The following is a 12268-nucleotide window of genomic DNA, read 5'->3' on the forward strand; positions in this document are numbered from 1 at the left end:
GCTGTGTCGTCATGCCAGAGCCCGGTGTTCTCACTGTGTATGTGTCTAGAGCTAGTATTTTAGGATATATCCTAGATCTTTGTGTTACACTAAGATGAGTCACTCCATTTCTCTTCCTTCAAGCATACAGGAGAAATTTTACAAGGCAGTGCAAGACTGCAGCACTTACAAGGGGCTTGGTGTGAAGCAGCAATACCCAGCTTGGGCAGAAGCGATCTGTTGACTAACCTAAATCCCTAGCTGAACAGATGACGTGCACGGTAGTTAAAAATGTTCGCTGCAGTATCTGAGGAAAGGTATGAGCCGACTACAGTTCAGGCGTACTCTTCAAGACAACTAACAGAAGTCAAAGAATCATCTCATGGATGCTGTCCTGAAAAAAATTTCTCATCTGTCCTTTCATATAGACTTCTTGTATGTAATGATACCAATTCACCAAAATTTCGTGTCAGACTGTTGAGAGTTACAAACATTCATGTATGACTTACATTGCCTAACTTGTTCATAATGGACACGTCTCCTTCAGGCAGGAGTAAAGACCACCAAAAAAAGAGAAAAGTGTCTTTTTAGGGGCCAGGATTCTTTTCAGCCTAGTTAACTAATAATCCTAGTTCACTTCGGTTTCATCTCCTTTTTAACCGTGTTGTATTTAGTCTTTTTACAAGATAGAGAATCGTGGACAGGTTACTTTAAGCACTTGTTTCCCATCGTTCTTTGGTGTTTAGTGAACGTAAGTGTTCACTGAGGTCAATGCTACTTTCAGTTGTCCTCCGTGGGAGTGAGTTACACAAAAGGACACACACAAGTCTGCTGCTGAGTCTCACTGTACACCACCTCAATCTGTTCTAATCCAAATCATATTTAACTCCCTGCTTTTGAAGTTTAATTCCTCTTTTTCTTTCACCATATTTGCAATTATTAGAAAGGCGGAAACAAAGTACTGAATTTCCCAGGGCACTATTACTACTTAACTTCCAAATCGGCATCACCTCCTCCTAAGGACATCCACTTTTTCAAAAAGTTAACAGTTTTTATCTTTCTCAGTAGAGCATTAGTCTGAATACAAAATTGTGAATACAACGCATGTTAAAAGCATTCAGCTTAAATTTATGCTCCTGCCATTTTGCAACAGGCCCAAAAGCCAGACTGCACTGTGAAAGTGAACAATGAAAAGAAATTGTGCTGTTTCTTCCCCACTTCCACACATTGACTCTGAAACTACACATAAAGTGAAATTAACCAATACACTGTACAGATAATTTTAATCAGTATAGCACCGAGACATAATGTGTAAAAATACATAAATAAATGAGACCAGTAAAAACGAAAGAAAACTAACATAATGAACTACATATATATTCTACAGCATGGAAGATCCAAATTGGGGGTGCTGTCCCGAATCTTGCCAGTTTTGATCTTGATGAAACTGCCTCGGATGAGAAGCAAAAATAATTTCATCATGCAGCTGTTCTGTTGAAATAATTGCCTCCCTCTTTTTTGGAGAGTTATTAGCAGATTCAAAGCAGCAAATAGTAACAGACTATGACCCATTCAGTCTATTATTTTGTTATCTGAAGCTAATTTAAATCTTCCTGGGAAAATGAAATGCCAAATAAGTATATTTGGCTCGGAAAGCTTACCACCTTTAGTAGGTTATAGGCATACCTGAGCATCAACGTTGATCTGCGTTAGTCTGCGTACCAAATGTTGCCCATGAGACTGAAGGTAGAGCAATGATGAAAGATCAGTGGCGAAATTATTGTTAAGAAACAAACTCAGTCGGGTAAATGGAAATTACTTCCTATCTTAAAAGAAAAAATGAAGTCTTCTAGGAAAGAGAAGGCTCCATCTGCAGAGTGCTGGCCCTCGGCAGCACACGTCGCACTGCAGCCAGCGGGGAACTACATGGCTGCAGAGCAAAGTTACAACCTAACTCGCCGCTTTTACTGTGCTGTTTACCCCTTCATTTCTTTTCCCTTTTACAGTCAGGGGGCTGAGGTAGCCCAACCAGTGAAAGAAAAGTGAATTTGCCTTATAATCTGAATTTGGAGCAGTTCCACTTACCTTTTCTCATTTCACTGAGGCAATCAGGATATTTGGAAACACTGAAAGCTGAAGAAAAGTGCAATGACAGGGAACAACAATTATGATTACAGACAGTATAAAGTTAACAGACTCTATGGCCATAAGGAAAGTGTGATTTAGTTACTTAAAATAATCAAAGACTTTTATTGTAAATAAATCCAAGCAGAATGTAGTAGTCAAAATGGAGACTATAATTTATATGAAAGCAAGATCCTCTTCAATTTCTTGGGGAGAGCAAGGGGAGGAGTAGAGGAGTGATGGGAAGAAAACAGGACAGAGTTCTGAAAGATCTTGGATTGCCCATATCAAAAGTAAAAATACCAGTCTAAGAAATAAAAGGAGGAAAGTGCATAATTTCACACTTTGCCTGCCAGCCTGACAAATTCAGAATATATGCACTGAAGAAAGCTGGGGAAATGGCCCAAATGTTTTGATATATTTAACCTGCTTAAAAACATGCAATTAGAGTTCATGTTCATGGTATTTGTTTCCGACTATCACACACAGAAAATAAAAAAAAAAAAAATGAACAGGGAACAGCTTTCCATGGATGAGACTTCCATATTTATTGTTATTCCATGTGCATAGAAAATGGCAGTGAAGTTTCTTATGAAATAGGCAGGGAATGGGAGAGGTGTAGATATACTGGACTGGACTTTGTGCTTCAAAATTACACTATTCATTTTTAAAAGGTGTTTTTTTTTTCCCCCTTTTAAAATTTGTAACATTTTCTTGGATTTTTTTTTATGCATGATGTTTCAAATTCCTTTTAAAATGACACACTGCATTACAAATGGATGGCACTTTAAACCAATGTGGCATTTCCATATTTACACCAACGAAAGAAATTTACAAGACGTAATAGCATACAATCTTTGACATTTAGTAATAGCAATAAAACAAGGGCATCCATTTTATTTTTTCTGTACAAACTATCAGAACAAGACTTTTATTCACATAAAAAAAATCATTTTGCTCTGACTTACACGCTTTCCAAATCCATTTTACTCAATTCTCAAACCTTTCATCACATCGCCCACACCCTCACCAGACTACAGGAGCTACAAGTAATTATACCTAACATCTAAACAGAGCAAAAAACCCATCCCTTCCAGTTTTTCTTCCTGATAATTCCTCACTCAAAAAAAAAAAAAAAAGAAAAAAATCTTCCTTGTTCCTTCTTTTATTTCACTTTCACATTTCATAACCAGAACAACAAATGAGGCCATTCCATTTCTTCTCAAGCAAGATGAGAAATACACTGTTGTTTCTTCTCTTTGATGCTACACCCAGGAGTCAGGTGAACCTGGGTACTGTTCTGCTCTATAAGAAGATCGTCTGGTGGAATAAAAGTCCACATAATTTGTGGTTGATTTCAGTCCATACTGTGTTGTGTAATCTGAAGTAGCAGGAAAGTGAACTCGATCATCAAAATACGGGTCTTCATAGCTATGTGGGGACTGCAAGTATAATCTGTATGCATCATAGTTTTTTCTGTTGGTGTCTTCTTGACTGTAGTACAATTGCTGATGCTGTGGGCAAAATGATGGAAAAATAAGCTTTCAAAATATAATAAGCAGAGAAAATACTTGTTTCTCTAACTTACACACGTTATACAGAAAAAAAAGTGCAGCTCTACCAATGATGATCGTAATGTGGGTTTCAAACCTCCGTGAAATGTACCTAATTTTGTAATTAAACTACAGGGAGGAAAAACCTCTAAGCCTGCCTGCATGTCTCCTCCTGTATTCACTGGGAAGCTAGTAGCTCTCCCAAAGTAGTCCTTGTAGAGCGTAAGTAGAAACTACAGAACCTGACCATACCTACCAAAAAAAAAAGTCAAGTCAGAAAAGCGGTCTCAGATCCCACCATAAGAACACACTAAAATATGTGACTATAAAAAGAAAACACAAAGGTCGTAGAAATACATAAGCAATTGTCAGTTTAAGTACATTAATGCCCAATAACAAATTAACTATGCTAGATACACTCTATTAAAAAGCACTCTAATATTATGAAGTATACTCAAACTTCCTTAGTTCCATTAAACACTATATGCTGAGTCTTGTTACCAGTGTCATTTCAAAATTAAATCTTGGAGTCACCTGTAGTCGTCTATTTTGTTCTCTTGCTGGTGAGGAATAGGAACTGATGTAAATTGGTGAAGGTTTGCTGGAACCTGTGAGAAAACAGTTTATGGCATGAACTTCAGTCTTTATTCTTTTGTCTACAAGTTGATTTGCTTCTATTTTACCTAGAAAAATTATGTAGCACCCAAACAATTAACTCTGCAGACTGCAGTGTCTACTAATAATATAACAACACAATACAGGCAGATTTTGTCCCTCAGCAGTAGTTAAATTGAAACAAAGAGGCTTTTTGTGTTGCTGTTTTTCGTTTTACAGACTAATAACCTTTAAAACAAGGAATTTCCTTCTTTATTCACTCTTTTTTTATTCACTGTCATCTTTATTGTTTTGCAACTTGTGTCAAATAGTAAGAAGGAAAAGTGAGATCAGGGAAAAGACGAACTCTTGGTGTAATTTAATAATGTAACAATATTATATTATTATAATATACAACCACACGTTATTATTTATAACATAATAATGGTAATATATAATGTGCATAATAAAATAATTTTCTGTAATAGGATTTTAAATAAAAATTCCAAACACCTCTCAGTTCCAATATATAAACAGATCTTCTCTTACTCTGGTAATGTGTGCAATTTCAAAGGAAATAGCAGAGACGGATGAAAAACCTGCTCTGTTCCACATGCAATGAATGTAATGAATAACAATGGAAAACAACATTAAGTAGTAACAAGCCTGCTAATGCAACTGTCCATATGATGATTGTACAAACTCCTCATATAAGGAATATTTACATATTCCAGTTAAAAGTTCACCTAACTGTTATCTTACCAGTATATATGTCTTTATGTGTAATGACATCACCTTGGTTATTATAATACTGCATAGAAGGTTGCGTTCTATCATATTCAGAGCGGGGTTCTCTAATTCCTAATAAAGCCGGTGATGAGGACGTGCTGCCAACTGATGAAAAAAGAAAGGTTATCAGTATATGCAACAAAAGCCTTTCCCGTACCTAACCTTCTCTTTACTCTCTCCTCATCCCTTCCTTCCTCAAGGATTAAAAAATGAGAGAGATGTGGGTAATGGACAAAACTAGTACATAGTTCTTCCTGCATGAAGAACCCCAGCGACAAAAGCTATCAACAACGTACTATGAGATTGTAATTTTATACTTTAATGGCGAGTCACTGCTCGATAATGCTTAAAACTGAAATAAGAGACCTTGCCCGTTCCAGTTTGCATGTGACACAACTTGTTTGCATTTAGAAGAAGATACTCCTGCTAATGCTTATGATTTTATGTAAGCTATATTTAAATAGAATCTTTAAGTCCATCCTATCATTTGGGACAGGACAGAAAAATTTACAGTCTGCCTGGCTGAAGTGATCCATGTACACACTTGTATTACTGTTCTTTGATTAGCATGCAGAAGTGTACCTTGGACGTCTTGTGCTCCAGTTGGCTGACAACCGTTGTCAGATCATAACAATGGATTGATTACTTTATATTCTTACAGTGAACACCTGGATCTCTACAGTAGTCGTAAAACGTTTGTTCTGCTAAATCTTCCCTGTTTTACAGACCACTCACGTTTTGTTGGCTTAGAAAGACTCCAGTGACACAGAAGAAAAAGACTTCAAAATAATTTCTAGAAATTTTGCTTCCAAATATTAATCAATGATATCTTCTTCCATTTTCTGTGTCCATTATGTCGTATCTCACAATTTCGTGTTAGTATGGATAGTTTAATTACTGTTATTATCCTGCCATATTCATGGCTAAAAAGCTAAATTTGGGGGTGGCATTAAAATTCTGACATGGGTCAACATAATGTGTGTGTGTGTTAATAATTGAGTAGCTGAAACAAGAACAACTGTTACAGGCCAAGTGTAACTGTTCTACCATGTGTCTACTGTGCATGCGGTAATCAGCAAGGCTGCTACCGCAGTACCCTCTGTGGACATGTTCTTTGCATCAAACTTCCACCTTACTGGTTTAAGCTTGTTCATGCTCTGGAACAGAAAAGCAGACATTTCCTATTAGGGCTTTTTACTCAGTGTTCTTTGAAGTACAACAGCCTCTGAATATTGTGTTAGACCTGCCCACTTTACTTCCTACTTGTAGTTCAAAGAACTGGAGTAACACAGTTGTTCTGCTAGCGTATCTTGGGAGAGAAAGCACCAAGGTAAGAATTTGACAGCAGGTATTGGAATATCCTTTTACACTTTGGTAGAATCTGGTCAGTTCCCTGAGCCTAAGCCATATTTGCTGCCTTGTCATTGCTTATTTTGAGAAGATGTTTTTGCTCTGGCAATGGATACATAGCTTAAACATTCTGTGAACTCAAGGGGGTGTTTTGATGCCAGTATGTGTGACTTGGTGTAACAGTAAGAACGGCCTTCAGTATTGCGTGGTTTGAGAGCAACAAAGATACTTGGTCAGGACATTCTTTTGCAGTCCCAAAGGGCTGGGAGAAAACCGACCGTGGAGCACAGTAAGATCAGAATAACAAAATCCTCTAGAATTGGTAACTGCAGTCTGCTGTTGTATGGCACTAGACAAAGGAATCAGTCTAGTATGTCGTACTGTGGTGGTTGAGAGGAACTCTGGGCATGAAACGTACACTTTCTTTCCCAAGACACTATAGGTATACTTCTTGCAGGAAAATAAATCCCTGGTTGAGTCCTTGTTTTTCAAGTCACCCATGTCATGAAGAAATGTGTGAGGGTTGTTACTTTTATGTAAAGTAGTAATTAAATAAGAGTATTGTAGGAACTGGTCACTTATTTTAGCAGTCATGGTAGGTAGATATTTCTTGGTATTAACAGAGATCTATTCACATAAAAATAGAAGAGTAAACTGGATAAAATAAAACGCCAAATGAAGACAATATACAAGGCTTCAAGTAGGTTTTGTATCAGCCCCCTCATGAAGATCTAAATCCTACCACTGAGTTAAAGGAACAAAGGTGAGAAATAAATGAGAAGGAGCCAGAAAAGTAAGATTTTTGTATTTGTCTTGCTCATCCTAACGGCATATTACATAATCAGGAATGAAAATAGGTTCCTCACTATTGGTCTGTTGCTTTCTATGCTGTCAACTACCCATGTTACGTGAGGCTACATCTACAATGCCAAGTCCTCAAGTCCTACAGCACAGAAGGAGTGGCTTTGTAGAGGGAAATAGTTGGTAACGAAGTCCAGATGTGTGTACTCTGAGGATTTTACTTAGCGCCAAGTCTAACCTGGTCCCATGAACTGAATGCCCGTTAGCAGTTGGAGTACATTAGTGGTCTGGAAGCACACCATCTGATTTGGTTTCATCTAAAAGGAATACGATTCACACGTTCTGAGACTGCAGTTTGATTTGCATTAAGGAGTAAGTGGGGAGATTTGCTTCAAAGTGCTCCTTATCCAAATTAAAACGCTAATGTAGTAACCTGAGAGGCTATCTGAGTTTAAAAAAATGGGATACCAGGTACCCCTACAGTAAATCTCTTTGCAGTTCTTGACTGACCTGACTGTATGACAGGTGACATCTGTTGATTTGTTGTTGATAAAGAAGGATGCGATTTGAATCTCTCTCGCTCTAGCGTTGATACTGGTGTAATAAAATGACTTTGATTCCATCCATCCTGTGGAGTGGCAAAAAGAAAAAACCATCATAATAAATCACTTTTCATTAAGAGGTTTTGTAGAACTATTTTCCACTGTAGGCTCATTTTGTAATTTACCTTTTTATAAATGCTACGGAGATCTCTGTATTGCCATAATGTGTTCAGTACCTGGGCGGCTGCCTTGACAACTTTCAGTGACGATCTAAGGAAGTAAAGAATATTACATTATTAGAAAGGCACTTAATTCCACTTAAAAAGAACAATGTTCCTGAGCTACATAATAGCCTAAACCTTGATGCTGTGAAGCAAGTCAGGTAATCTCTCCAGGTCCCAATAATGCATGCCTGCATTACCACAGTGTGAACACAGCTGTGTCAGCAGCCTCACCAAAAGGCTGGTGCAAAACCTGATTAAGCATGATAATAATTTCCCTCTCCAGCCTAGGAATTTTCTTTTCAGGTCACCCACGTGAGGAATACAGATAGAAGGCTTGAAATAGCTACTGTCATTGTCTGCAAGAATTAAAAAACATGAAAAAGAACATTCTATTTAGTGCATTTCATAAAAATGAAGACTACATACTTTAAATCATTGTACAAAATTCCTAACTGTAGGAAAAGAATAACCAAATAAAAGACAGCTGGTGTTAAAAGTCTCCAGACATCCTCACAGTGAGACTTTGTTCTCACTTCTTTGGTGCACTACTGAAAACTACCGCGGCTGGGAAAACACTTTTCCACTCTCGAGAGCAAGGCTAGGAGAACTGCTGTAGCTATTATTAAAAATAAAATCATGCCATCTTTCTAAAGAGAAATGGTAGTAAGCTGGTAGCAGTACTGAAGTAGTGATGTGATATCAAATGCCACAGCATGACGTCAGTGTTAAACATACGCCTTTTTCTGTCACTGTGAAGATTCATCCAAATACTTGAAAGAAAAGACTGAAAAAAATCACAGTTGATAGTCTTAATGAATGAGTAGACACTCTCAGTATGTTCACAAGATTCTAAATTTGTTTAGTGAACCCTGTTGCCTCATAAATATAAGTGCAGATGTAACTTTACATGTTGTCTCCACAGACCAATGAAGTCATACGAAGGATCACTGCATTCACACCTGAGTCTGTGTCCCTTCAACATACAAAGTAGTATAAATTGTGGATACTCAAAATACAGCCCACTTCCTTTTGAATCAAAGACTTTGCTAAAAATGTGGTATGTTTAATTCACACTGACCAACCTCTCTGAGAAGAGATCCTTTTCTCTCCTTTACCATCTGATCAAACACTGGGAACAGTACACAGGGCTAACTATATCATCAGCTTTCTGCTATCCATAGAAAGGAGATCTGCGATATCCTGGTTTGTACAGGAGTCCTGCATCAGTCATATCAGACTGCCTATCAGTCATGATTTGCATCAGTCATGTTGCTAAGGAGTACAGAGCAGCGATGCTGGTCCAAGCCAGATGTGGTCCGTGAGGCTGACTTAGTGCTGACCCTGCCTGACCCGGGAGCCATTACATATTCCTGCTCAGCTGCCCAGTTCTGAAAGGTTTTATTACTACTAAATAAACACAATGCCTGATCAAGCCCAGCGCTGAACTCTGCTAACAAAACCCCTAGCAGAGGGGCTGGCACAGCCGTACCCGAGTAAGTCTGCAGAGAGCCTGCTCTTTTCAATCAACGCTTGCTTTGCAATTCTATTCGAGAAAATCCCACTGGCTAGGTAAACTGCTTGGTAGGCCAAGTTTTCTTTACAACCCACCAAATGGCCATGCTAGATACAATTAATAGCTATTGTGATACATCCTGACAAAGGTGCTAACATATCCTGACTTTGAAAAGCTCTAAATATTCTATTAGTCTTGTGGGTGTTTGAGAGGGGACAATTTCTTTTTAATATATTTTAAGCTGAACAGGGCCCATTAATGTGATTACTGCATGCAACTGTAAAAGCCTCCAAAAGCTTTAGATAGAGAACACACTGCAAGAGAACGGTGGTACCGACTGCCTCGTCTTTCTCCATGTGATTCAGACTTTGTTAGCTACTCAGATCAGGACTGCAAAAGCAGATCCTTTTGGTTTTTTTAACTCAGAAAAACATTTCCCACCTTCTCAAGCATTTTAAAGGGAATAGAGAAACAGTTTGGGTAGGAACTTTGCTGCCTACTTGCCTGTCACCTCTTCCTTTCGTTATGTTCACCAGCTTTTCTATTCCTCCAGTATCAGCGAGGGCTTTGGCATTTTCCATGTTTTTGCTAGTGACCTCATGCAAAGCACAGCAGATTGCTGCTACAGTCTCATCAGACAATATGCTTGGACCATTGCCTCCTGGAAGTCGATTAACCAGATCTCGCATAGCATATTTACCTATAAAAACCCATCAACAGAACCAAGTAAAAAAATACATTTTGGTACTTAAGGTTTGAAATTATAGGACTCATCACAAAACTGCATCTGAAAGCAATAAAAAGGAACACAGGATCAAAACCATGGAAACCTTCCAAGAATTCACATTTTTACACAGAGTCAAAAGAGACTAGAGATCAATTTTTGAACTTTTTTTCCTTTTAGCTTAAAAATTTGAGAAGTTGCATTTTTGCATTAAACCAGGAGCATTTGTAAACAGGAATTATTTGGAGAAAGCAGAATCATTCAAGCAAAAATGTTACACTATTTATTATGATTGAAGGAGTGGTGCACATTCCTAGGCTTCTTTTACGGGAGGGTTAAAGAAAGCCTTACAATAACTTGGAATTTTTTTCTTTCAGACATCCTCTTCACCTTATTTGTTACGCATAAGAGATCAGATCTCAGCTCTTTCAGATTTCAGTTCCTGAGTGATGCACAGAAATAATCACACTGCAGACAAAGGAAGTTAACTAAAGCTAAGGTAATTCCGCTCCTCCCCCCCCCCCCTTAGGCTGTGCTGTTAATTGAATGATTAATTGATTTTATTGAAGAGGTGTTTGTACATAACAGTGAATAATGAATAAGCTTTACACAAAGCCATTAGCTATCTATTTGCATAATGTGCCTGAGGGGGAAAAAGTATCCAAAAAGGAATTCTGCAAACACAAGGAACAACTTTTCAAACACTCTGGAACACTATCACCAACAATGCTGGGTACAGTAGTACCCTGTCACTGCCAATCTTTCAGCAAGCTCATCAACATGTTTGCATAAACCAATTTATATTGCTATTTGTTGGAGTCCCCAATCTCTTATTTTCTTCAGTTTAGACCATGTAAACCCATTATTCCTGCCCCTACCAACGGCAGTAAAGTTGCATAAAATAGATTACTAGCATGGGGTAATTTATGACTCACTTCGTGTCTCAAAATATTTTATACAAAGATTAGTTTCAGAGCACATCTGAAAAGCCAGTAATTCTTTCATAGTTAAAGCTTTGACAGGGAGGGAGGGAGAGGGAACAGGTGGAGGTGCATTCCTGAACTGAAAAGTTCTGCCAGGAAGGGAAAAAAAAATCCAGAAAAGAGATTATCACCTGAGTGTGACCTGTGTATGGCTGATGCTGTAGAGCAGAATTTTCTTTTTACTAATTTCTTATGTATGTAATACCTACACTGCAAGAAAACATGTTCTGAACATCCAAGATGGAGAAGCTTCAGAAATACATAACAAAATTCTGTTCACCAGCATTTATCTTTTTGAGTATAATGATACTCTTATCTTTATAGTTGTTATATACTTATCCCACTAGTCTACAACACAGAAAATGCTTCTGTAACACTTTTTTAGATGATGACATGTGTTTGCAGGGTTCATTTAGGCCACAGTAGTCTGAAGCTGAGGGTGAGGCGTGTTGAACACTTACCGTAATAGACTGAGATTCCTGATCAAGGCAGGAAAAGTGTTGTTTGGGTTTTTTTTAAATGCTAGATGAGAAAGGCACAGATGAATGCTTAAAGTACTAAATGTTAAAATTGACAAAGGCACAGATGAATGCTTAAAGTACTAAATGTTAAAATTGAAAAAAGGGAAACAGTAAGTTTTTCCAGTAAACACCCTTGTTGATTACTTAATTCAAAGACACATATATACTGCTCTGTATCTGGGTTTTCATGGAAATATTTCACTAGGAGAGGATTTCTTCCCTCTCCCTACTCAATAATCTTAATAAAGTATTTACTGATGTACTGGCAGCAGAGCTGTCCTATCCTCTTAGAGTATGTAAGGGACCTTGAAACCCTCTGAGAAAGTTACCATTTAGCTCCAAGGAAGTAGAGTTGTGTGTTTCCATCATGTTTTGTACTGACAGTTTCCTGTCCAGTTTAGTTTAGCTGAGGTGACTTCCACCCGTTGTAAGGAGATTGCCATGCAAGATGGCTAAAAGCAAACTAAAATGTCAATATTACTCTGAAAAGCTACTGCTGTCAAAAAGATTAATTTCTGTGACACAACTGACATGATATAGTAAAATCAAGTACACTATTTTGATCGGTAGA

General features: G+C 37.8%; 1 protein-coding gene across 5 annotated transcripts in view; it reads right to left on the minus strand.

Annotated features, from left to right (window-relative positions):
• Positions 1–2644: 2644 nt before the first annotated feature.
• The window catches only part of PKP4 (plakophilin 4), a 76481-nt gene continuing 66857 nt past the window's right edge, over positions 2645–12268 (minus strand). For 3 of the 5 annotated variants that reach the window (XM_059820730.1, XM_059820726.1, XM_059820727.1), the window contains exons 16-21: positions 9974–10169; positions 7918–8002; positions 7701–7818; positions 5013–5144; positions 4191–4264; positions 2645–3617 (exon numbers count right to left, since the gene is read on the minus strand). In XM_059820730.1, coding sequence (XP_059676713.1) covers positions 3369–3617; positions 4191–4264; positions 5013–5144; positions 7701–7818; positions 7918–8002; positions 9974–10169 — 854 coding nt within the window. In that variant the 3' untranslated portion in view covers positions 2645–3368. The remainder of the gene's footprint in view (positions 3618–4190; positions 4265–5012; positions 5145–7700; positions 7819–7917; positions 8003–9973; positions 10170–12268) is intronic. The other 2 variants (XM_059820728.1, XM_059820729.1) reach the window with 2 other exon arrangements.

This window comes from Gavia stellata, chromosome 8 (genome assembly GCF_030936135.1).
Source record: "Gavia stellata isolate bGavSte3 chromosome 8, bGavSte3.hap2, whole genome shotgun sequence".
NCBI classification, from domain to species: Eukaryota; Metazoa; Chordata; class Aves; order Gaviiformes; family Gaviidae; genus Gavia; species Gavia stellata.